General features: G+C 38.9%; 1 protein-coding gene across 2 annotated transcripts; it reads right to left on the reverse strand.

The window, feature by feature from the left end:
* On the reverse strand, positions 1 to 27576 carry SLC9A8 (solute carrier family 9 member A8). 2 transcript variants are annotated; one of them, XM_068700343.1, is made up of 16 exons: positions 27428 to 27576; positions 26690 to 26868; positions 22661 to 22741; positions 17576 to 17634; positions 15993 to 16076; positions 14930 to 15031; positions 14145 to 14179; positions 12940 to 13083; positions 11520 to 11658; positions 9550 to 9655; positions 7532 to 7648; positions 5879 to 5961; positions 4004 to 4115; positions 3366 to 3586; positions 2159 to 2305; positions 1 to 848 (listed from the first exon to the last, which is right to left on the reverse strand). In XM_068700343.1, the coding sequence occupies exons 1-16, from the start codon at positions 27433 to 27435 to the stop codon at positions 741 to 743; spliced, it is 1725 nt and encodes a 574-aa protein (XP_068556444.1). In that variant the 5' UTR covers positions 27436 to 27576; the 3' UTR covers positions 1 to 740. The 2 variants fall into 2 exon arrangements, with proteins under 2 accessions (XP_068556444.1, XP_068556445.1); XM_068700344.1 differs by lacking the exon at positions 26690 to 26868 and having other exon boundaries at positions 27428 to 27545.
* Positions 27577 to 27778: the final 202 nt, after the last annotated feature.

The raw sequence follows: 27778 nt of genomic DNA on the forward strand, positions 1-27778 counted from the left end.
TACAATTTCAAATGCAGTTCTGTATTATTGTATAATCCCCCATTCCCTGCAAGTCATGCCATGATCAGTACTATAATGGATTAGACACTTCAGCATAGTTGAAACAAACAAAAAACATAGAATTGAAACCAATAAATTTTTAAATGACAAAAATACCAGTTTTAATAGATGCTTCCTGAAGTGTGCAGCATCTGCTTTTTGTCAAGGTACTCATCTTCTCTGGTTTCATAATGTGCAAATCTTGTAAGTTATAGACTTATTCCAGCCAACTTCCCTTACTAGTGCTGAAACAAATTCACAGTATAAACTGTCAAGATTCTCCATGTGAATGTGTGTGTATACATCTATATATTCAAAAAAGTGCAACTCATCCTATTTTGCAGAGTCATACAGTGGCTTTGTACTTCACACACAAACAGCAGATTTCATAATAGGAAGAAGACCTCGCATTAAACATGACATAGTAATGTCATTATTTCATAGCAGATATTTCTGCTTTATAAGAGGCTCTGTGGAATCTGCTATGCTATAGAATGTGAAAAGTTCCTTATTCAGTCCAGTGTCTGACACTTAAGGGATTCAGTTACCTCCTGGTAATATCTAAGAGCGCAGAACAAGATATGCCCCAAATCGGAAAGTTCATTCTTAATTTTCCAGCTTTTTTGCAGTCAGACTCTTGATACTTAAATCTACTCCTTGAAGGTCAGATGATAAGCTCATTGCACTCCTTCCCTGGTCTGCTATAGCAGCTCTTGCTCATCATCTTCAGATCCTGAGGGTCCTTGTCGTACTTCTTCATACCATTTGTTTGTGAGGGTTTTCATCTGTATGCGCCCATGATGCAAGTCCTAAGGCACAAGAAATCCAGAACACTTGTTATTGAGCTACAAGACTACTTGTGTGTCTGAGAGAGCAAAAGAGAAAGCCTAGTTTAGCACATTCCTCAGGAAATAATCTGTTTGTGGTCTCAAAGTGTACAAAGCAGTTCTGTTTCCTACCAGAACACATCAAGTGTTCTATCAATTAGTAATTATATCCAGGGGTGATATTTTTGTGAGATTTTTGACCTGTTTTTCTAGACAGTCCTGCTTTGTGAATTTTAACAGTCATAGAGTCGTCTAGATAGCCTTTCTTTGAATCTTACTCCCCTCTACATGTTCCCAGGGACAGGGGAAAGCTTGTGGCTTGCTTTGGTGATTCACATAATTATTTTTCTAGCCTTTGGTTGCCATCTGGATGGCTGCCTGCCTGCGTTTTTGGCTACCAACAACAAATCAGATGCTTGCCCTAGTTCCTTGATTCATTTATGGTTTTGCTAAAAACATACAAAAAACCCTCTGGCTTCTGCAAGGAAGTGCTGAAAGTGTTCTTTCGAAAATAAAGGTAAAAAATAAGAAAAATTGTATGTTTGAGCAGGCTAGAAAGATGGAATGGGCACACTGTACAGAAAATGTTTAATTACACAGCAAAAATGCTTAATTCTATGGCAAATTGGAGGAGAAAAAGAAAAAAACGTGAATTACATGGCAAAGAAATCTCAGGTTTCTAATGCCTGGAGTGAAAGTGGCACAGTATTTACACCTCTCAGAGCAGCTCAGTGTTAAGTTAGTTGTTCAGGTCAGGTGCCACTTTGCATTTACAGATCCACAGTCTTCATCTCCCAGTGAAGGAGTCTTTAAAAAAAAAATTAAAATGAAGGCTGCAATCCTTATGCATAGTTCCAAGAGAAAAGCTGCACTCTGCAGAAAAATCACAGCTCAAGAATTCATAGGACCAGTTACAGTAAAGGGCAGCAACTGTGTGTGATAGCACTTCAAAAGCTCTGCACAGGTAGCAGTAGCTTTTCCTAGAATCAGTAGTAATTCCTGATACTTTTCATGGTAATCTGCAAGCTTAAAGGCAAGTTCAATAAATCCATTCAGCTTTTTAACTTTAATTGTGGTAGCCCTCAGAGATGCTCACTTAATCCAACCAGCAATTTTACAGTGCAGCTTTTCATTACAGCTGTTCTGCATATGCACAAGGAAGATACTACATGGCTCTCTTTTCCTAGTGTACAAGTTGCATGGCTGCACTGGAGTCTTGAATGGTACAGTGTGAAATGACAACCAACTCTACCATGGAGTTTCTTTTCTTTAAGAAAACAAAAAAGACTTACTTCTTGTGTGAGTCGTCTGGTGAAGAAAGGATTCAAATACTTAGCATCAAGCCACATAAACCCTTTGAGGTCCTGGCGTTTTATGTACTGGGCTTCATATTCCTCCTCTGTAAGCTCTGATAAATGTTCAGATTCTATGGTATTTCCCTAGAAATATCACAAATTGCAATAACTTGAGAAATATCGCAGTTATTTCCTCCAGCTTGCCTTACCCCTCCCTACTCTGCTCTATTTCTTCTCAAAACCAATTCCCATGCTGGAACAAAATGGAAATTATCCCCTCAGCCTCCCAGGACTTATGGCTGTATGAATCTGTCCAGTTGTTGACTCCCAGAGTCACTTGGCTTCCCTTTTCATGCTGAAAGGTAAAAGGCTTCAAATATCAAATAATTTTGTACTAGTACTAGGGACAGATTTCTAGCATGTGAGCATTCCTCTTGTGAGCTGCATGATAAGTTTATATAGCAAGCAACACTTTAATGTCAATATCTTACTGAAAATAAGCCCTGTTTCAGAACATGCCATATCCCTGCACTCTTCTTATAGACATCTACTTCCACAGACAGGATAAACTAATTCTGAAGGCTGCAAACTTTCTTAAAGCCTTTTGCCAAGAGAAGCTGTTCTTCAGACTCCACAGAATAATACCCTGCATGTATCCATTTGATGGTTTAGGACAAAACAGGAAAATGCTCCCAGAATACTTTATATATTCCTGTCTTTAGCAGATGAGTTTTCAGCCTGGCTGTTAGTTTTCTTCAGTACTTCTGTTTAGCAAGAAACGACTTTAAAATAAAACCCAGTCGCAGAGGTGCTGTTGTTAGCACATTCTCATGGCCTTTGCTTTGACTTTTTCAAAGTAATTTCCATCTGCCTTTTATGATTAATTTATGACTCATAATGCACTAGCTACTTTCTGTCTGTATATGACTCAATCTATCCTGTCTCATCTGTCTTATGCTTTAAGGTTACTTTAATTTGTATGGATCAATTTATAATTAGATTGAGTTGAGATAAATTACTTTCAGCTCTTTGTCCAGTTATTTGTGTAAACAGTAACCAAGCACTGTATTTGGGATATTTTAAAATGATACTGCTTGGCTTTTTCATGCCATACTTCCATTTTACTTTTTAGTAAATAGTAAAATACTATTTTTTTCTTTGAAAATTAAAAAAAAATCCTCTGAATAAGGCAACAACAACAAACCATCTTCTCTGTCTTGCTAAGGTTAATGTCCTTCTTGTTCCTCCTGCGTGCTTTGGAGTCCTCAATATCAATCAGTCTGATGAGGGGCATGGTTCCCCCTCCCAGCAGCAAAATTGTGAACAGCACAATGATGATTGTTGTTGTCCCAATGAGCTGTCGCTTCTCAATTGGTTCCAAGCCCAAATGGAGGCTGAGGGCATAGGGAATTGCACCACGTAGACCTTCAGAGAGAAGAGTAAATCAATGAAGAGTGAATCAGCACCATTGTTAGTCCTTAGCACCCTGATAACTCAAGAATCCTCCACCCTTGAAAGATTTTTACAATCTGCACCCATTTGTCTATCATTTGGTTACCATCCTAAAATGAGTAAAAGGCCTTCAGGTATTGTTTTTCAGACTAAAGCAGCTAGATTTTTAGGAAAGCAGATTCTTTGCAGAAAAGTTTTAGTTGGAATCTATACTGCCCAGTCGCCTAGTACAAAGGGGGAAGAACATACCTATCGCACTTCGGTTTGAGAATGGTGCAAACATTGTTAGGTCTTCCACAGATGGAAAACGAGTTCCTCTCAGAGTAGCTCACAAAGTGAAAGAGATTAAACATTTTTTTCCAGTCCTCCATACTTTGAGCTTTCACTTACCACTAAACCACATGATAAACATCATTTTGGGGGTGATTTTATGATCACGGAAAAAGTTGAGTAGGTAGGAAAGTGGAAAAATATTCACTGCTCTACCAAATAGAACAAGTACCTGAAAAACAAAAATCAAAGCAAAAGACTGACTGATGTGTTACAGTCACCCAGGCCCAAATTGCATTGCATTTGGCTTGTACTAGCTAAGGTGAATAAACCCTTATCACCCACAAGTCTCATAAACAGGCCATGTTGCTAAACCAGCATAAAAATATCTCTCAGCATCAGTCAATGTGGAATTTAACATTTTAAATGTTTTTCTGCTTAACTGAAATTAAACCAGACTTGTCACTGACAGAGACCAGACACCACTTTACTTATAATAAATGAATGAAACCCAGGAGGCATTCCAGAGAGACCAAGAATTACTTTGGGTAAAAGTTTTCCTCAGTTCAGCTCCCTTAATCACTCCCTTGGCACAGCAGCTAAGAGGCTAAGATATTTCTATTGTCTCCCCATGGACCAGTTCCTCAGAGAAAAAGGCCAGGAGCCGAACAAATGGCATGTAATTCAGTTCCTCAACACTTGCCTGGGTGTGCTTATAAAATACACCAAACATCCAGGCAACATTGTGAGGGGAAAAAAAAAAGTACCATTGCTTTAGTGACAGACAATCAATGAATACAATGAAGACTCTAGCTCAGAAAAGCCATTTTTCACAAGAGCATTGCTTTGAAAGCTCCACCACAAACAGACCTTACAAAGGTAAATATCCTAGAATTAGTCAGTAGGATCCTTGAAAGGGCTGTGCTGTTTACTTTTATGAATCACTCTGAAATTATTCAATGTGCATTATGGCTGTGAGGGCAATGCTACAGAGAAGGAAGTTTCACACCTTAGATATATATTAGATAAGTTAGGTATGTACGTGCAATGCAGCAAGAGCAGTTCCCCATGCTGATACCATAATCCATAACCTGTAGAGAACAGTTCTCCCTTTTAGCCATGGACTAAAATGTACTAATATACATCGAAGCATGTGATGGGAAATGGATTCCTATTTTCCTCTTTTCACTCTGTCAAGAGAATGTACTTTTCACGTTTCAATTAATTGTAACAGCAAAAGATGTAGGGAAATCCCACGTGAAACATAATCCAAAGTACTAATACAAAAAAAAAAAAAACCTACACTGAAATACAGAAAGAAAGAAAAAGAATTAAGAATGAAGTGAGAGTGAATAGACGTTAAGAGAGGTTTTGAGTAAGGGCTACCTCTGAAGATGGCAAGCTCAGAGTGAAGATGTGATGTGTGGACTAAATTGGTTTAGTATAAACAAGCTGCAAATATCTATGACAGAAAGACACAAAAGCTGTAGTCCTGGAGTGACAAAATATAGCCAAGTTTATATTAGTTTGCATGGTTGTTTCTGCAAACTGCCCACTCACACAAATTTTTTGTATGAAGCTAAAGGTACATAACTCAAGATTGTTTTCCAGGGAAATGAATTCTGGCATAAACTGGCATTTATAATAATCTCAAAATCTTTTGAGATTTATTTTAATAAATCTAGCAGGGTTCAAAACAAGTAGGGTCCTTTTCCTTCTTATTAAAAATCCGATACGCTGGGGTTCCAAAATAATGGTAAACTGGAACTGTGTACATACACCACAGTGCTGGCAACAAAACTAATAATTTCATGCTATTAGTGAGAATTAACTTTGTGCAATATATAAAAATATAAAGATATTTAAAAATATAAAGATATTTTTATAAAAACCTATAAAACCCAACAAATGGTCTAAAATATTGTAAGAGTTTGTTTTTCCCCACAAATACCATTAAAAAGTACCTAAACAAGTTTGAAAAAAGTACATACTTACTATGCACCAGATGACAAAGGATGTTTCAAACTTGTGAGGAAAACTAAAAATTGACAGGCCAAGAAATGCAAAAACACACGTTTCTGAAAAAGAAAAATCACGTTTGAAATAAAGAATTCTATAAAACCTTCTCTATTCCTATTACAAGTTATTACATATGGTACATAGAATTTATATTTATTTCCTGGCCTTTGAATGCTCAAAATAAGCATGAATGCCATTATGCAAAAAAGACAGATACTCACTGTTGGCAGACTGCACTTTAGTCTGTGTGTAGCAGGCTTTTTTCAGCCGTAAATTCATAATTATTATGAGCTAGCAAAACCCTGTTATAAAAAATTTTTCTTTGTTCTAAAGACTGAGGAGGTTTTTTTTTACTTAAAGAATATAGGACAAGCTGTAGAACACAAGCTTATAGGAGTAACCACTATCAACTTCTGGAGCTTTAAATCGGATTCTCTATAAAACTGGGATGTCAGGCACAGTCTCATATAATAGTGCTCAACATGCAATATAAAGTGTCCAATTTATAAATACTTTCAGTTCTTATAAACTGCAGGAGTTCACAATTTTCACCGTAATACTGCATTATATGATCTACCAACCATTGTATATTCTAGTAACCTCTAGAAGTGATGTTTGGAAATCTGAAATAATACCACCAATGCACAATGACTATTTCCATCCAAACATTTCATTTCCGAAGTACAAATTTCTTAGCATTACAGAATCTCACAGTAAGGCTGTTTCCTAAGTCTACTGTTCTGGTAGATGCCCTAGCAAGGTAGCTTTCTTATCATAGAGGCTGTTACAAACAGGAAAGTTTTAAACAGACAGTAGCAATAACTGAGTTACTGCAGCATGATGCATTACTGCTCATACTTTGGGTACTGGCTACTTACATTTGCATAGCCAAAACTTGTTATAAATGTGTAGGAAGTTACACAGTAGCTTAAATTAACTCCTTTGGTGACTTGAATGAATGCACGGTTTTTAGCATTTGTAACAGGTTAAGACAAAACCTGATGAGCTACTGGTGCTCCTGTGGTTAAATCTGCAGCAATGTCACTCCCTGACCATGTTCCAAATGCATTTTTCTGCAAACAGTATGGAGCATGTTCATGCGATCCCTTAAAGAACAGGGGGATATATTTGTAATACTGAATCAAGTCATTTCTTCAGAAGTTTTCCATTGATAAACCAACAGAAAGGCTACAGGACATTGCGCTGCCTGTATGACCGCTTCCAAAACCAGCTTCTCAATCTGGAAAGCTATCGTTTTTGCAAGCAGCTTTTTATATCCAAAATAATTTACAGAAAAATACTGCTAAGAATCCATCTACTATGACTAAAAGTAGACCAGACGAGTCAGAGATCTCTACTTGGTTATCAATCTTGCTGCAAATCTTAGCAGGAGCCTGCAGGATGGGAGAAGGAGAAGATTTACTGTATGTTTTATCCAGGATGGCAGGAAAGGTGACTTTTGACTGCCTCCCAGCCTGCACTATTAGGAAGTCTTCTCTTAAAGGTATGTACCACTGACATATGAATAGCTAGAGGAAAATTCACATCTCTCCTACTCCCATTGGAATCACCATTTCATGAAAATTAATTTTTAAACTGTATTAGTCATATATCAAAGGTAGCACCTACCACACATGAAAGCAACAGTTCTCAGTGTCTGCTGCATTAGTATCTGTGTAACCGGGGAGAGGTTATGGTGCGTATAATGGGACATGACGATGCCAGAGAAGAGGATTGCCATGATACCTATAAAGGAAATGCAGCAGTCAACAGAAGAATAGTTTGCATGCTATTTGCATTTACACCCCATATTAATGCAAAAGCTTACGAAGCAATGACTGGGGTTTCCATTGCCACCGCTATTCATGCTGTTTTCATTACACTGGTCATATTAAATGCTAGGAGGTCCAATATAGGTCAGATGCAAGCTAGAATAAATCCCTGTTCTGGCATGTTTTCCCATATAAGGGAAATAATAAACTGATTCTTGACTGCTTTTCCTGCCTTTCACTCTCCTTAACCCATGGACAGATGAGATCAAGAAGTAATAAAAACAATTTGAGAGTAGTGGGGCAAGAGAACTGATTTAGCTCTCCCAGAAAAGTGTGTCCTTCTTTCCTACATGCTCATCAGCCAATCAATCACTCCACCAGAAGCAGAATGAGAACAACAGGGCATGCATGGGTGTGAATCCACTCCTGTAAGGTGTACCAAATGATAAAAATTAAAAAGGACTGCCTACCCACAACTTGCTATCAATCTGAGAATGAGAAAAGCTACTGAGACTTCAGAATTCAGGGCAAAAATAACTTCTGTGGGATGATAGAGCCCGATATGTAGGGCCTGTAAGGAATGCTACTGTGCAGAATGTGCCTTGTCTCCAGCATACAGGTCACTACACCAGCTACTAAAGGTGGTTTCGGAAATTAACGATAGCCACTTAATTTACCATAGTAGAGTTCAATTGCCCTAATGACATGCACAGCTTGGATGGAGGTACAGCAGCTGATACCATAGGCCAGAACAGATGTCTCAGATTTCACTGTATTCTTGCATCTTTGGGATTTTGCCATCTACCTTGCTTAACAGCTCTTGGTTATTTATGGAAAGAAGAATCTGAATCTCAACCTATTTCTCTAACTGCTCAAGACATATCACAGAAGCTGTCAGTTGTTTGCTGTTCATAGGAAGTTAGATATCTTAAAGGAAGTTTTAGAATTTCCACAGCTGCTGCAAAGACTTACACCAGAGAAAGATGTCATTTGAGATGATGGCTAGGACTGGAAAAATTTAGTAGCACACTTCAAGAACAACTACTGTACTCCTTGTGACAAAACTGACCAAAATTGACATGACCCAGAAGAAATCAATTGCAATGTGGTAGCTTTCTATGATGGAGTTACAGCATTGGTGGAAGAGCAACTGACATAATCTACCTCACATTCTTAACATATACACCAAGAACTTTATGAAATTAAAAATAAAACAATACCAAAGAAAAGAAACAAGCAGATTCCCTAGCTGTATGAATTAAACTAACTGTTGCATCCCTTTCCTTTGAGAAATGAGACAGGAAGCTGATTGCCTTCAAAAAACACTTAAATCAGCAGAGGTCAGGGATGTTGGGTATCCAGGTATCCAGCAGAACTGGACCCCTGTCTTTGTACTTGATTCCACAGAACGAAAAAGTTCATCTCCAAGCCTCTTCTCCTGGCCCTCAGCAGAACTGCTACCTGGTGTCCAGAGATACATAAAATATTCATTGGTCTCAGCTAACTTCACTGAAGGATGTGCAAAAAACAACAGCTACTGGGTAGGAGGACAGCCATTATCTGAGTTAGCTAACACAGCTAAGCTCTCCACACAGTATGCAGCTCAAATCCGACCTCTGTGTTAGGCAGAGGTAACTGAGCGAACACTATTTGCAATGGCTAGCTAGTGCTTATGAAAACCGTGATTATCTTTTCTATACATTTACAACATTTAGTAGAGAATAAGTGTTCCCGTAAAGTAAGGCAAGGTCAAAAGTAAGAGCACAGGTTAAATGAGAAAACATGTAAAAGAAAAACAGGGGCCTTCTTAGACACACAAAAAAACACTACTCAAATTTATCAGAGAAACTTGCACATACTCATTTTGCTACTCACCTGAGAGTGAGATACCCTCTGCAAGTCCGTAAGGAAGGTAAGCAAAGATAATCATCATCCCAAACTCTAGGGAGGGTGTCTTCCTTAAATCAATATGCTTTAACACGTACACACAAAAAGGTTATGGAAAAGGTAAGGTAAAAAAATCCAAAGAAAAATTTAAATTGTTACCATTCCATTACAAAACAATGATTATGATTAATCTTACTCACTACATGCTTACTGGATAGCTAATAAAGTCTACAAATTGTCCCATGACTCAGGTGTAGAAAGATTAATAATTTCTTACAAGGAGTGTTTTTTAAAGAACCTACCACTGGTAGAACCCGGTCAGAATGGACAGACTTAGAGACAGAAAAGTTCTGCTACTGATGTACCTACACAATAATGACAACAAAATGCTAAATTGTTTTTATCTGTCTACAAAGGCCATCTCCCTACACACACAGTCTTTGAAATTTCTTCTCCAAAACTATTGTAAATAAGCCACAGAAAATTGTTAAATAGTAAAGGCTTTCCTAAAAACAGGGGAGAGTTATGAAACAGCAAAGTAAAAATAAAACAGTCCTCAGTTCTATTTTAACAAAAATAATGTATTTTTGTCTTAAATATTTAAGATACTTAAAACTTACTTGACATTTGAAAGTCAAAAGTGTGGGCATTTGTCAAGGGCTGCAAATTCAGCTTTGCATCTCGTGTGGTTCTGCAGCACAGCTGCTAAATACAAGAAGTAGATTTTGCCTCAGATTTTGTTTAGTTATTTGCCATGATAAGCATGCAAATAAACTTTTCTGGTCAGTCACTAGACTTCTAGTTATTTTAAAATGGATGTGACAGATCTGCAGTAATATTAACACTGAGGAGACATGTTCACTTATTCCTTGAATCATGTCCTTCTCTCAACTCTTAACTTACCATCTCTGGTAAAATTCAGAGGATAAAAGGCCCATAACATGGAAGTTCACATTCCTCCTGAGTCAGGAACCAGCAACAACCTTCAGTCATACTTATCTGCTGGCAAATATTAAGAAAATTCCATTGCTACGCTGAAATTTTGCATGTTTGGGGGAAATCTAACTCTGAGGCACAAATAACTGTAATAGGGCAACTAAGCAGCTTTTCTCTTGCTATCATTTAGGTATCAGTCAAAGAAACGTTAAACATCTGTCTCCCTCTTTTATTGTGATGTATGGAATAATTTAAAAGTTCGTGGAATCAGACTAATGAACCAAAAGAGGAAACATGTCAGTATTTAATCAATCTGTTCCTGTTATTTACAAACAAAATACTTAACAGTATGTCCCAGATGACATGAATAACTGTTGCATGAGCCTAGAACAAAAAAGCTACCTACGGTGAATTCGATGTTAACATTAAAGCAAGCTCTCAGCAAAGGCACCTGACTTAAACAAACATCTTTCCTTATCTCAGCAGAGAAGCTTCTGGGTTGTTTAGCAACCAATGCATGCAAATGGAAAAGGCAAAATATAACTCCACGTAAAAACAAATAGAATAGTATCTGTATTCAGCTGGATGAATACACAGGGGCAGATGAGGTGGTCTGACTCAAAAGGAGCTTTTTTTCTTTTAAATTAACTTTTATATATGTAGAAAATGAGCCATGTATTTGTAAAAACAGGTCAGTATTGAAATTGAATTAATGTATTTTGAATTTGCAAAACAATTACCATATTTTATAACACTCCAGTGCACATAATATAAGCTACTATACAGCATTTCAGACATTAATTACATGTATGTTCATAAAAATTTGATGCAGCTTTTTAATATACACCCATGCATACTAATACAAAAAGAAAATAAGCATGAGAAAATCCTCAGCCAACAAAATGATCTCTGTTAAGAAACATCTCCTAAGGAATGCTGGAAAATATGGGAGAGAAAATACTATTAGAGAGCTGAAGTTCACCGATTTCCATCTGTGTATCACCAAAATTTAAAAAGGATATTAATGCAGAAATAAGGCCAGTAAGCGTGCCAAGTGCTGCAGAGCCGAAGAACATCTTAAGAAAGTATCCCAGTGCCTGTAGAAAGGTTTGCCATCCACTTACATCTGACATATTTTCTCTTGTCAAACCTTCTGCAGTGCTAGATAAATAAAAAATAATAATAAAAAAGAAAGAGTTATAAATTCTAAGCCTGGATCCAAAAGAGACAGACAGCTTTTGAGAACAACAACAAAAAAAGACTTGTATTTCTTTGCTGCTAGTACTTTTAAAAGGCTTTTACTTTGATATATATAACAAGAGGAATGTCAAAAGATGTTAAATCAAGTCTTAGTGTAATCCCCAAAGGGAAACCTAATTCTGCCAAAAATCTGGAAATCCAGCATTGGTCTTCTGAAGCTTCTCAGAATGGTGTAAATAGGCTATCATAATGCCCAGTATTACAAAACAATTTTCAAACTTTGAAAGGAAAACGCATTTTGCTGTGGTAAAAACTCTGGGCATGAAAGAGAAAGGTCAGATCACATGATCCTCAGAGAAAAACAAATGAACAAGGACACGTCTCATCAAATATTTAGGTGTGAATGAGAGACAAGAAGGTCACTAGAGAAAAACAAAGACGTTCTTAAGAGGAAACAGAATAAATCTCTTTGAATTTCAGGAATATCTTTCATAGAATTCCATGCAAAAAGGTATGGATTCTAACTAATTTTCTATTTGACTACTCTTAGTCTTCACGGTCTTCCACAAAGGGACCATGACTGTATTAAAAAAGCTATTAGATTACAGGAAAATTACTCTAACTTCTCTACCTTCTTAGCTGATCTACTACTCGTATACGTGCACAGTGATATCTATTGATTTTAGCAATAATATGAAAATATGGCTATATAGCTCTATTTTTTACTCTTTTAGCCACACTGAACTATCATGGATAAATGATAAAGATATTGGATGCTCTTGTTCTTTGTGATAGCCCCAAAATAAGTTCCTATTGCATAGATGTTAATGCATCCCCCACAGACTGAAATGTGATTCTGGGTATAAGCCAACAATACAGGAGATACAGTTGCAAAATTGGCAAGATAAATATTTTTGTGCAAGCTTGAAAGGATGCATGTTGGTCTTCTGTTGCCAGAACCTGAAGATGGAAAGACAGATGATAAACTTGCAGATTTACATAACAACCTGGGGTCAATTTGATGAGGCACTGAGGGAGCTGCAAAAAGACAACCATTTAATGTCTCCTGCCTATACAGTTTATGCTCTGAATTGCTTTTAATAGTGCAAAATTCAGCATTGTACCAGAAATACATGATTTGTTCCAAAAGCAGATTGAAGAATTCCTGTATATCTGAATAACCAATCAACAGAAAAAACTGTGGCTGCTGTTTCCTTACACGTATTGTTCAAATGCACTTACTTGGTCAAGACGATAGAGACTGCATCATTGAGAATGCTTTCTCCAAAAACCAACATGTTAAGTACAGGATCCACATTGAGGGCATTGAAAATGGCAATAGTAGCCACAGGGTCAACCGCAGATATTAAAGAGCCAAATGCAAAACTGGGAGAACATAAAACAAAAAAAAAATAAACCAGATAAGAAAACGAGATGAAAGAAAAATATGTACCTAATCAACTTACATTAAAAACTAGTGACAGTGATGTTATTTCCTACAGTGTTTATAGAGCTAAGCTCTCTTCCCATTAATAAAAACTTGATGTGACAAAAGGGATGGTTTTGTTTTTCAAAGAGAAAAGTTGTTGTCTAACTGGAAGAGAAGTTTGAGAAATATGTAGCTCCCAGCTCGCAACAACAGTACTAATGTCTCACTCCAACTAAGTAAGAAAAAACAAACAATTTTACAGATACTGCCAAAACCATGTATCATATATGCATAGCGTTACCTGTTTAGGAGTACTAAAAGGCAACATCTAAAAAGAACAGCTAAAAGTTCATTACTTTGGAATCCAAGAATAGACAATATAGAGGCAATGGGACTGCTCAGCTGCATAAAGTCAAACACTGGGACAAATAAAGAAGATTTTTGCTGTTCATGCATGTTTTACTTGTTACTTTTCCTGCTTGCCACTTGACTTAGTTATGGATTTTAACAGAAAACCGCTATATTTTGCCATACAATGAACTAGCAAACAAAATATAAAAATAATGCAGAAATTAACTCTGGGCTTGTGTCCTCCTAAGAATCTGATTAGATTCTTTGCCAAGTTCTTGAAAAATCTACATTACTGATACTGAAAAGCTCGTTACATCTTTTAAGACACTGTTTGGATGAAAAAGCTATGCCTTTTTCATACATATTAATCATGTCAACCAATCAAAGTTTACATATTTTAACTTTAAAGGTTGTTTAAAAAAAAAAACACAACAGTGCATTTCCTGGCTGGAAAAATCACTGAGCACAAGATACTATTTGGAAATAAGAGCATCGTAATAGGATTTAGAAGCATTAGATCAATTTCTTGGTGTAATACACAATATTGAATCTAAGCAATCCAAAGAGTAACCAGAAAAGCTTGCCAACTACAGTGCCTTTTCCAGATACAGTGTTATCTTGACAAGTACTCCATTTCACGTACTACTCCATTTCCCCAAGAGCTTACCTGTCTGTCATGTTGAGTTTATAAATTACATCAGCCTGAAATAGGCAAAACAGAAAAGAATCACAATCAATTGTATTTTGCTGCTATTTTTACAATTAAAGCATCAATTAAACCTTAAGCTCATTATCGGGAAAAACAAACAAACAAACAAAAAAAAAAACAGACCATAATAATATAAGAAGTAATAATAATAATAAAAAAAAAACAATAATAATGTTACCCAACCTAACATTACCCTGTTACAATTCTGGCCACCCCAAACCATCAGGAAAGACCAGACAAAACTGGAACTGATACAAGTAAGCAAAGTAACCAAGGCAGTCAAAGGAACAGAAATGTGAGAGGCAAAGACAAAAAGCATCAACCATTTAGCCTAACAGAACAAAGTCTCAGAAAAGACATAACCATCTACATCTATGTATTGGGTTAACTAACCTAAGAGGAAACACCAAAGCAGAGAAGTGAAAGAAAGCTGTCAACTGAAGAACAAGTAAATTTAACACTGGAAATAAGAAGATGGCTCTTCTAGAAGGCAGGTTTTGGAACAACCTTCCAGTGGGAAGATCAAGTAAGCAAAAGAAAACAAAACTCAGCTCAAGTCTTAATTGCTTTTAACATGAAGTATGTAAGGGATTATATTACATTGCCTCTGAGAAAGCATGATAGCAGAGAACTGGACCTTGTGACCCAGGAATTCAGTTTCACTATGTTTGTCTGTTCTTGAAAAACGGGCTTTCAAAGAGCAAGCAGCATAAATGTAAGTGCTTCAAAGTAGTTATTCTTACCTGGCCCAGGAAATAAATTCCTCCACCTACAATGAAAGCAGATATCGCTGTGCCAAATACAGAAAATAGTGTGATGGAGCCTATGTTCTGAAAAAAATTGCCCTGGAACACAGTAACACATTAAGTAAATCAGTGAAAATGGACAGAGGGAAAAGTCATATTTCAGGTTTGCATCTAAATTAAATTCTGATTCACAGCTGTGTTTGAGAGATAATAAGGCTTCAATAGTTTTATTCCAGGTATTCCAGGACATATATCCACACCATCTGCCTGAGGAGCTTGCTCTCTTGAGGACAACTGCAAAACCCTGTGATATCCAGGATGGGATGTCAGTTTGGAACTATAACAAAAATCGAATCCTCAGATGAGCAATTGAATTTTCAGAATCACTTGGACCAACCTGATGGAACTGTAAATGAATCCATCTGTTGTAGAAAGGGCATGTGAAAAAGACTTGTAAACAGCCCAGCTGCTAGTCCATGTCTTAGATTGTAATTTTGAATAGAAAAGTCTTCAGCAATGGCACCACTCACGGTACTTCTATCTCCCATTGCTCTCTCCCTCTTCCGCAGTACAGTTTAAACAGAAAGGCAGCACACAGGGTGGATGAGAACTGCTTCTGCCAGAACTAGCACTGTGAGAAATGTCCATGGAAACACAGCCTCTCAAGCAAACAGTGAAAACCCTTGCAATCTTTTTTGCCCTTCCACTTCTTTACATAAGGAGCGACCCCACCTTTCCCACTTCTGTTCCTACTCCTTCCCATTTTGCCTCCTTCACATCAGCCCTTGTACAGCTCCAATGAGGTAAGAAACCTCTTCAACCAAGGAAAATGACGTCTGTGCTGCACCTACTACCTTGCCAACATTCAGTTAACAATAACAAGCTACATTCCCTGCATTCTGGGTTGAAGGAGCTTATTATTTTTGCATTCTCAGTTGCCTGATGATGAATATGATGGAATTTAGTGCAATTATTCTAGATTTCACTACAATAACTGAAAGCAGAATCTATTTCAAACAAAACCTCAACATTTAAAAATGTGTGTCTGGCATTGGCTAACCTTATGCAATGAATATCCAGATTCAAATATAATAGGTGGAAGCAAAAGCAGAAAAAACATATTTGGGCGAAACATTTCTTCTTCCTGCAAAACAAAAATGAAGCATAGTTTGAAGGATATCATGATTACTGAAATAACACTGAATCTTCCCAAAGGAAATTATTAAAAAATAATAATGAAAAAATGTATCAAAACTATCACATTTCATTTAAAAAGCTACATCTGATTGAAAATCTATAACATTTTAATGTGTTTCAACTGAGGAGAAAGAAAGTCTTTCTTTAAGAAAATAACTGCCAAGAAATACTAAGCTTCAAGCTAGGATTAAAATCCACTACTCAGATCAAGATTTTTACTTTAGTAATATAAACCCTGTTTAAAACTGGCAATTCAATTCACTGATCTAATTTGAATAAACTGTTGGATCCTATTAAACAAAATCACAATTTAAATACTGCATTAATTATTATTGCAGGAATAACGAAGAGTTCATTGCTTTGATTATGTGGATAAACTGCAGGAGGCAAAACCCTTGCTTCACTGTAGAATTCACCTCTTGGAGACACTTCTGCCAGGATTCTCCATCCCTGGCAAAGTCTCTGTAGCTCCACACAGAAACACGTAAGAGCTCATCGCATCACACATTGATTCAGGTTGGAAGGGACCTCTGGAGGTCTCTGATCCAACCCCCTACTTCAAGCAAGGCCAACTCAGAGCAACTTAGTTTGCCTCAGGCTTTATCCAGCCATGTGTTGAGTATTGCTGTGGATGGAGATTCCCACAACCTCTCTAGTCACACGTGTTTGGTTATCATCTCTGTTAACATTTACTTCCTTGTATAAAGTAAATCACGGAGTTCCAGGACAAGGACATCCTTCTGCACAGCAGCTTTGCTTACATTTTCTGCTGGAAGTAAAGCTCACATCACATTTCCATTGTCTCAGTGTGAGAAATCCTGCTGCTTCAAGCACACTGGTGTTGGCAGTCTTTCCCTAAGAAGCTCTGGAGTACCAAGAAATGTGCCATGCTGAATGGATTGCTCTGTGAAGTGTTTGTTCTGAATCTCATAATATGTTACAGGTTTAAGTATATGCAAATAAATTAAGTAAATAAGGTAATTTTTAGCACAGCTATTCTGGAGAAGTGCTCCTTTCTTCCTCTGTGAAACCTACATTAACATCCACAGGTAAAACATGTAACTTTACAGTGTATCAACACACTTTTTTTTTTTTTTTAAGAAAACACCTATAGAATTAACTCCTAAAAGAAGAAAAGGACTAAATCTAGCCAATAACTATGTAAGACAAATAATTGAATTGCTTTACTTTTAACTGTAACTGGTCCCACACTGCAAGATGCATAGGAACCCCTTTTGGAGGAAAAATATTGTGAAGAAAATGAATAGCAGGATCATGACTCCAAATATTTGGTTGCATTATTATTTAAAAAAAATGAAATACTTGGCATAGAGTATAAAATACTAAATTTTTGGAAATTACCTCTAAAGAAACCCATATTACTAAGTCTTATTTCAAACATTTAGAGATCGTTCTGTAATTAACAATTAATTGCTTCAAATATACCTTCCAGTTGGCCAGCTTTTGAGCCTCTATAATTTTTATAAAAGCTCCCATAAGGATACCTAGGAGACAAAGAGATAATATTCTTAAAAATTCACAAAACACACCACTGTTTCCATTAACTATTACAGATTCTCAGTCAACGAAGTTTTAAAAGTATAAACAAGGCAAAACATAAAGCAGCAGGTCTTTCATTCCTAAATCACAAAAAATGTTGGGGTCTGATATAAGATAGTTTCTGATATGTCACATAATTACACAGCTTCCATACACAAAAGGTTGTTGCTTAGGATATCTAAATAGTGAGTACATGTATTGACAGTACTCTGCTTGCTGTTCCTCAAGGTAAGCAGTTTAACTGCTCAGAAAGGCTTTTCATCTAGAATGCATTCAAATTAAATTTGTCCTGTCTTCCTAAAAAATCAGGAAGTTATTAGTTAGATAGCTGTGCAATTGCACAAAACAGCCATGTCATTTCAGTGCTATTTGCAGCATTAACACAGCTTAAGTGAAATCAAAGACATCTCCACAGGGATGAATTTTGTCTCAATGAAATCATAGCACTTACTGGCAATGGAGTAGACAACAAATTCTGATCAGGGTGGAGATATTATCAGAACTATTTCCCAAATGGATTACATGTATTTTAAGTCATGTAGAAATACTAATTTAGGTATAAAAGAACTTTATCAAGGGTGCTGCAAACTCATTGGTTACAGATTATTGTGCTTTCCTCCCACATATTTTCGAACAGATAAGTCAGAAGACTCCAAATTAACACGATTTTGTTTGGAGGCTAAGATAATTCTTAGCCTGTCATTACTTGCATTCAAGGAGTTACGAGGAATTTGTCTTTGGTCAGATTCCAGATGCATACATTTATATATGTATATATATTCTTCTGTATATATCTTTTTATTATTTACAGAATGAAGGCTTAATAATCAAACACTGGGATATAGAAGTGAAATACACTGAATAAAAGGTAAGAAGTGGCTAAGAAGTGTTAAGTGTGCTTGTTAAGTGTGCTTTCCTGTAACCCATGTGTTTTTCATTCCCTCATACCATAGCTATCAAAAGAGCCTTACAAATAGCATCACATGGATTACTGCTGATGGATGTGTCATACACAGAAATCCATGAGGCTTAAGCCTTCTTTCATACATAAATGTGTGAAGGCATTGGTTCCAGAAAATAGAAATACTTGTTCCATTAAATGCTTTATATGGAAAGGAAGAGCAAAACGTTCATGAAGGAACATTAAAGGTCTGGTGTCCTTTGAAGGAGGCCAGAATACAGATGCAGGCACTCACATGCCAGATAAACACAGATTTCAGTACTAGCAGTCAGGCCTTCTATTCTGGGATGGAAATGATGTCAGAAGTCAAGGACTGTAACATTTCTGATTTTTGCAGGGTAGCAACACTTTCTTCAGCTGGCACAGACAACACTTGTATCATTTAACAAGTTTATGTAGGGAAAAAAAAAACAAACAAGCCAACAACCAGAGCCTATACATCTGAGGGTACAGATTCCAAGAAGTGCACTTTCCAGGAAATTTTCAGTATTTTATGAATTTGCATTGATAAACGTTGCATAAAACTGTGTTTTGAAGGGATTTAATGGAAATGAGAATCCCTTAAATTACTTCTGCAGAAGTGAAAGGGCTCCAGCACAACTGTGAGAAATGGGACCACTGGGAGAAGGCAAAACCAATCTGCAGGCTCTGGGCTAGGCATCCGTATCCTGTGAGCTCAAGACACCCAAGTATATGGCCAGTCCCAATCTCTTTTGGAAGAAGAGCTAATCATAAACTGATCCTAACAACAGTGTCACAAAAAGAGAAGATCCTTTCATGATATCTAAAAGTTAAATGACCGGCAATGTAAGTGTAAGGCAACAGCAGAGGTTAAGGAAAAAGGATGAGATGGAACTACACAACTTACATCTTCCTATAGTACAGGCTAGTTCTAGCTGCCTGTTGTGCACACCTGTACTGCTAAACTAAGATTACACTATGTAAAGTCATGGAAGAGGGCTGCACAAAATAATGCATCACCACAATGGCTTAAGAGCAGCAGAATGAAACTTTGATGATGGTTTGTACAACCTGCCCCATGTATCTTTACAAACTACTCCTCCGTTATCACTAGGTAAACGAAAGCAGTCTTCTTTCAGACAGTTCCATCGATTACATCAGCAAGATCAGTTCAGTGTTTTTGTCAAGAGGCTAATTGGAGAGTTAAGTCTGTAAGAGTTAACCTCATTCCTTAGATAACATTACAACAAGTTTCTTAGTACAAACAACTTCAGGAACAAATCTGAGAGAAAAAAAATTCTGGCAATTATTTTTACCAACAAAATCCAGTACCTTTTAAGGATGAAGATCAAAATCTACCCTTAGAGAACCTGCTCCTGCCCTGTTCACTGGGAGAGTAATATGCACTAGAATTGGTAAAACACAATCTTCTGAGCAGCTTAGACAATGGCAGGAAAAACAGTTGTGAAAACCTTACTTATCTGCTCAGCTGCCACATTTATTAGTCCTCAATAACTGCCCAAGAACATTTGTTTAATTTACAAGTTAAAATAGGACACACCTCACTTCTGGCACTGCTAGCAAAACTGGATACTTGAAACTCCAACTGTGCTCTTGCAGCTGTGTAGATCATTACCAGTAACAGAGGTTCACTGCCCAGCAATTAGCTGCCAATTCCAGTGATTATACAGATGCCATGGCCTGTCAGCAGAGCTCACAGTAGTTTAAATACGACTGAGTCAATAAACTAAATAAATAAGGCTTAAGTGACACCGGACATATGTTAGCCTGGTTGCTATTGGGTATAACATTCTCCTGACTTAGTGGGATTGCATTTGCTGGTATCATCCAGTCTGCTTTGGGAGGCAGCCTACAGCTACGCAATGGTTTGCACACTGAAAACTGAACTGTGCGAGTTTCTTATGCGGCTTCTGTGTGAAAACTCAAATGATGCACTGATGTTCCTTACTGATCTTGAGTAACAGTGACAGCCATAGCAAGAAAACTCAGCAGTTTCATGAACCATAGCAAGAAAACTCAGCAGTTTCATGAACAGGCTTTTGTTGACAGTGACGGGAGCACAGAACGTAACAGCACAGCTAAACTCCCTGCCCTGCTGCTCAGATGCCAAGAACAGGAAACAGAAAGAGAAGAATGTCTGTGCCTCTGCTGCTCCCTGCAACCCTCAGCAGGAGCAGTGACACAAACTTCCCTAACACTTCAACAGTGCCCAGTAGTTGGCTTGGGGCAGAATAATGGCAATGATATCAAAGAAAATCCAAAACTAAGCCTGCAAGAGCAAGCAATATAGTGCTGCACTTTAAATGGGGGAATATGCTTCAGTTTAATTAGCTATTTAATAACAATGGTAACTAACTTGATTAGAAACCAAATTAACACTTTTCACCTTTCTGTACAAAACCAAAGGATACTGAAGAGACAGTAAAGTCCTTCTGAAACCTTTCAAGACACTGGAAGATATACCAAACAAAACATCTCACCTGTCACTGGCAATGTGTAAGAAGGAGAGGAAAGAGAAATGTGTTAATAGGGAATCAAAGCACAGTTTCCATGAGGATGAAGAAGTCAGGATGATCTAGAGCAGCTCTGATCTCTCCATGTAGATAGAAGCCTAACCACACAAGAAGTCTGATGGGTGCTTGGGTGCTGCTACTATAAAGATGAGGTGTGCATGCAATACCCAGGAAATCCACACCATCACCATGACAGATTTCTTAGAGATCTATCTGTTTTTCAGCTGCACAAAAATGTCAAAATTTAAATATGACCTTGTAAGACAATCTTTCTTTGAATTTCAGCACCTTCTCCTATGCTGGTAATGTGATGTGGCATGCATCAAATAGAGAGAACTAAAAATTCAGTGTGTTACACCTTGGGAAAAATGTGTTTTTCTTCTAAGTAACAGCTCTAAGATTTTCTCAATCTAGCACCAAAAAGATGCCAGAAGATTCCTGTTTTCGAGAAAGTGCAAGGTACTACACAAGTGCTAGAAAGCTTATTTCCTCCCATTGCGAAATGGTGTGAAAATGCAGTGAAGAGGTACGACAGAAGAAGGTACCAGAAATTACAGCATAGCCCAGGAGAAAGATAAAAATCTACCCATCCAGCAAGTATTACATTCCTCCACACTGTGTCAGGATTACTGTTAAGCATCTTTCTCTTTGTACTGTATTTTTAGAAGGGCTGTCAGTGAAAGTGTCACTCCTAATAGAAGCAAAAATATCACATTGATACTGGTAAACATGTTTCAGAGACAGGTGGAAAACTGTTTCCTGGGGTTAGTTAAACCAGGTTCTTTAAACATTGCTAGACATTATGTACAGAAAATAATGAATGTATTTGGCCTGATCTCCTTCTCATTTACACATGTATAAATCAGAAGCAACAGCACACAACTAAGTGAAACTATCATAATGTAAAACTGCAGGTTTAGGAATACTCCAGATTTGGTTCAAATTACGCAAGGACGTGATTATCATGAAGAGTGGCGTTCTTTTATCTCAGGTCACAGGAATAGCTCTTGTCATGGTACTACAGGGAAAGTTAAGTATCTAGCACAGTGATAACTAAGTATCTGAAAGTCGTGGGCAAGTGTTGAAGATACAATTATATCCACACCTGGACTAAATCACATATATAGACATAATCCTACAGATACTGAAACAAACACATGTACCATTTGAAAGGCAAGGCCAGAGTATGGCCACCAGGGAATGATTTGGAGTGCTTTGTCAATGCTTTATCCCACCTTGCAGAGCCCAGAATGGAGGTTTGTTGCCAAAACACCTAGGTAATGACACCCCTGTAGGGCCCATGTGTCGTTTTGCTGATCCACTCTCTGTACCTATGCCTATTTCTTGATTTTTTTCATCAATTTAGTTATTTGAATTAGTTGTTTTTCTTCACTGCATCCACTTTTCCACATCTTTCTAGTGATGGCTAACACACAAAGGCACAGAATTTCAAGCACAGACTACTGAGTCTCTGAATTAACACAAATCTGATATAAAAAAGGCATGGTTACTCACCTAAAGAAACAACAGCTACACTCTCTGGTAAAAAATGCAGTCGGTATTTTATCAGTAAATGCACCAATATGATGCAGATAGCTGTGAAAGAAAAAAAAAAAAGTAGAAAATTTAGAAGTGTTAGCAGGGAATAACATATGCTTTTAAGTAGCATTTCTAAAATGCATGCAGGAAATCTTTTCCTAATGATTTAGTAGAATACCACTGATGAAAATAACCAAATTCTAGGTTCCTAATTCTCAATGAAATACTTAAATTAATCTACAAATGACAGAAAATAACTGAGGCAAGTTTTAGCACTTAAAAATATCTTCTAAAAATACAAATATTGCTACTCTTAGAGGCTGATTCAGCTTACAAGAAAATTTTCTCTGAACAGTAGCTGTGAAAAATGGCAGTCATACAGAACATGCAGTTTTAATATCTTTTTTTTTTTTAACATTTCCACATTTTTGAAGTAAAACATGTAAGCACATATACACATAGCCTCAATTAAAATTTCAGAGCTATACTCTTTTGTACCTGACTCTCTTTGAGGAAATGGGCTTTATGTAAATGTATAATCACAGAACAAAAAAAATTTACACTGGAAGGGATCTCTGTGTCATCTAGTCCAACCTCCTACTACTCAAAACAGGGATAACTTCAAAGTCAAAGAAGTTGTCCATGGCCTTATCCAGTTGAGCTTGGAAATCTTCAAAAGCGAAGATAGCACAACCCCTCCACCCCCTAGTTCCAGTAGCGGTCTCATGGCTGCTTCCTTCTTGTTTTGGGAACCTCAGAAGAGTCTATTGCTCATGTTTAGTGGTGCTGTGAGGCTGCAGGATGGATAACTGCTTAATTATCTTGACTCACATAAACCTAGATCATTAAATTCCTACCAATTTTTATTTGGACACTCTGCATGTTGAACTGAAATTCTTCTCCCATTTTAATCTAGCTCAACTAAGAGTCAGATAAAGAAACATCTGTCTTGCATCTCCGCAATACATGCATTTTGCTCTATTCACTACAAAATCTTTCAGCAATGGCCTAGGATATAAACAATTACTGCTCACATTTTGACAGAAAGCAACTGAAGCTCAAGCAGAGTCAACAGCATTTCATAGGTGGAATCAAACTGTGGCTTGCCAAATGCAGCAGAGACTGTTTCAAACTGTGCAGTTTACAAACCCAGTGGCAACTGCAATGACCTCGCTTCTGTGAACAGCTCTTGGTGATTCAGTTTAACTGCTCCTCCTAGTTAACAACAACACAACAGCCACGCTGCAGCTGGTTCAGAACACTGCTTTTAATTTACAGTCTGAAAGGTGCAACATGTTCCACCAGGAACTCTGAGCTCTGGCGTGACTTGCTGGCTCACACCACCCATGAACTACTGGGGCCTCCATCATGATCTGCATTCACTGTACAGCATCACAAAGTACAAAGCTCATAAATACAACTACCACTCTTTTTTGTCCTCCTCTCCTGTGCTAGGGAATTGGAATCACTCTGATGCCTGCATTCTCGCCCTTGTAATCTCATACGCCCTGCTCGTATACAATAAGTGTGACATTTTATTTATGTGCGTATGAACGGATGGAAGGATGGGCTTACAGACTGAGCAAGGCCTCAAGAAATACACCATATTTGCTCACTTACTGGCATGCAAATTGTTTGTGGCCATAACTGCGGGTTCTGAGTGACAAGCAGGGACAGCTCCGTGCAGGAAGACTGGCAGGACTCATTTCCCTACATTTACTCCACTTCTACTCCACCAATCTTCACAATATTGACCCATCAGTTTTCAAACACCAGTGTTTACAGCACAATACTTTGACGCAGACTGAAACTGCTTACTTTAAATACTGTACTAAGAACTGCAGCAGTTCAGGAGCTAACAACTCAGACATTTGACTGCCAGCTGCCAAACTACTGGAGCAATAACCTCATCACGTACCCCAAGCAGTTTTTGCACACTTGTCCATCAGTACTACTGAGTTTTGACCAATTTCCTGTCCGTCAAGCACAAATAATATGCGTCCAACAAAGACATTTAGGATTACTGTGTTAAAAGCACTCCATACTGCTACTGCCTGGGACAGATCCATAAAGGTATCTGTACCATCCAGATTTCCAGTGAACTCCAATGCAAGCACAAATATGCTTTCCATTTAGCAGGTCTAAGTGCTAGCTTCTTTCTACTCTTTTTACTTCACTTTGACAATAAAATAAAAAGCAATCATGGCCTAAGAAGCGCCTCCCACCACCAGAAATACTGTGGCAGCCCGGTAGATTCCTTAGCTGCTTGTCACCTATTCCTTGTGTAGGACTGCTCAGTTTGTATTTGCAGCATGCCATCTCCCCCAGGCACTTGCACATAGCAGGAATAAAGCAGGCAAAAGGCTGGAAGAAGCATGATTCTGGACATGTTGTAAGAATATTCAAGTGTCCCCCTAAGGAAGTGCACCGTAGGCGCACCTGTGACAGAAGGGAATTCCTGGATCCCACGGATGCAGCAGAACAGACAGGTATGACTTTTTGGCTCAGTGGGCTATTGAAAATGAAGTGGTGTTTGAACAGATGAACAAGCCATGGGAAATCTGGGATTGGAAACTACCTCATACTGCTTCAGGGACTTTAAATCTGGGGCTTGAATTTGACACAGGCAGCTCAGAACAGATCTACTTCTGATCCCAGTTTAGAACATCTTAAAGGCCATAACAGTGCATAACATCCAGATTTGAGTGTTGTCAGCACATTCATGTTTGTCCTTACTATGCTCTTAAACGAGATTACTATGAGTGGCAGTAGCTATGAACAATAAGCTTTTATACTAGTTCTACTTTGTTCATGGGACTCCTCTGTCCTGAGGGTGATGCTTTCAAGATGCATTAAGCTATCGTACTGGCATGAGCAGGCTGAAACACAGTCAATAAATGATAGCTCTGTTCTTAACGTTCTTCTGACCTTTTAAAATCCACGAGACATGCATACTTAGAAATTTTGACTTTAATCTTACAAGTTTTCTGAACTACTGCATTTTGCTTTGGTCTTTCATTTCTGTTCAAATTCTACTAGACCATTGACCACTGGGAAAACATCAGCCCTCTTTGAAGACAAACTGATACTGTAGAAATAATGTATTTATTTTTTAATCCATATGATTTGCAGAAGTTTCTGCACTGCTTTCAACTCCACATTTCACTATTATTTCCTTCATTTGCTACAGGCAAGAGTGACCACTTGGAAGACTAGCTGACCTGTCTGGCAGAAAAAAGGTTCTTTCAGCAAAGCTTGTTTTGGAGAAACCAAGCACGCACACACACAAAAGAAAACAGACAAGCAATCCTCTGTGAAAATTTTGTTATTGTTACAGTTTTGACTACAGCATTGCTCTAAGCAGATGGCAGGAGACAGCTATATTCTACTAAAGGAAAGATGACAGCCTAGACTAGAGAATTGGGTGGGCATCTGCCATTCAAAATCCCTCTGTATGTGTAACAATGTTAGCATAACTATGGCAATCTGCAAGTAGCTCTTGCACTGGTAAGAATGTTAGAAACCTGACAGAGCCAGACAAATAGATACTGTACTGTAGTACCCGTGCAGGTAAACCCAACTATCTGGCATCGCCCTATATAACAAAGTATCTCGAGCGATGTCTGGAAGGGCTAGAACCAATCAAAACTGAAATCCATCCAGTATGCTCTCCTCAAAGAGAGATCCAAGCACCACAAGGCGTTCTGACAGCATCTTTCTCATACATGCACATATGCCATGTGCTTGATTAGGACCATGAAGCCAATTAAACATGTTGTCTGCACTTTGAGATCAACGTGAAAAGGTCTGCAATGGGCCTCTCTTTCAATGGGTCTGGGGGAGGCCAGGTGATTAATTATATGTGTATATACACCCAACTCTTCTCAGTCCTTGTGCCTATACAATACTTTGTTTCACAGAGAAAAAGATTCTGAAAGTCAGCCCACATCCTCACATGCAGAGTATGCTTAAGAGCGATTAAGAGACTTCCAGTTCATCATTCACCTAATACAAGAAGACTAAAAAAAATTGTCATGCCACTAGATTGCTCCTCTTGCTGTGCTTGGACTCCAGTCTGCACTGGAAGGATAGGTTTAGCAGGTGTAGGTACCACCAGCTTGGTGGTAGCAGCCAGCGTGGTGCGGAGGGTGACATTGATGGCTTCATGGGTGACATTTGCAAACCTGTCAGGATGACACAACATGTGATTACACCAGCCGGGAGCAGCATGACAAAGAATTAGCCAAGAAACAGCACGCACAAACCCCACGTCACACCGAGTTGTGCCACAACCAACACATGCAGGCTGCTTCCAGAAGCGCTCTCTGATCCCGGACAAATGGTGGAATTTCGTATACACTGAGATTTTTATTGCCCAGTGTCTTCGTGCGCTGCTGGCACCAAACACCCTGCAACGCAGCTGGGGGAGGCAGGAAGAGCCTGACGCAGCGGCACCCAGCCTGACAGCGGCCGGGGCCCACGGCCAGCGGGGGCCGCTTGGGGACCACTCAGGACCATTGAGGGCCCACCCAGGGACCACTCGGGCTCACCCGAGGGCCCGGCCTTCCCCCGGCCTGCTCCCCGCAGCTCCTCACACCATCCCGCGCCCCCCCCCACGCAGAGCCCAGCCCCGAGGCCCGGGAGCCGCCCGTGCTGCCCCGGGGGCCCGAGCCGGGCGCAGGGAAGCTTCCTCTGAGGGGAATGGTCCCCGCCCCCCGGCGGGCCGCCCCCCGCCGCACTCACTCCGCCATCTTGCCGCCCGCCGGCTCAAACCGCGCCACTTCCGGGAGCGGTGCGGCCGCTCTAGCCGGCGCCTCCGGCAACTCTATGGTGGGGAACGAGAGGGAGGCTGTGGGGCGGGAGGGCCCGCATGCGCAGAGCGGAGCAGGGAGGGAGGGGGCGTTGTCGCGCGAGAGCTGTGGGCCCGTCGCGTAGCAACGCGGTGACGTCACTGCCCGGAGCCGTGGCGTGACGTCATCGTGACCCCCCCCCCCCCCCCCCACACACACACACGCCATAGCCCCCCGCCGCCATTTTGCCCCCTTGCCTCGTCCTCCCCTCACTCACAGCCGCCCCCAGGCAGCAGCCACAGCG

This window comes from Anas acuta, chromosome 16, assembly GCF_963932015.1.
Source record: "Anas acuta chromosome 16, bAnaAcu1.1, whole genome shotgun sequence".
In the NCBI taxonomy this organism is placed as follows: domain Eukaryota; kingdom Metazoa; phylum Chordata; class Aves; order Anseriformes; family Anatidae; genus Anas; species Anas acuta.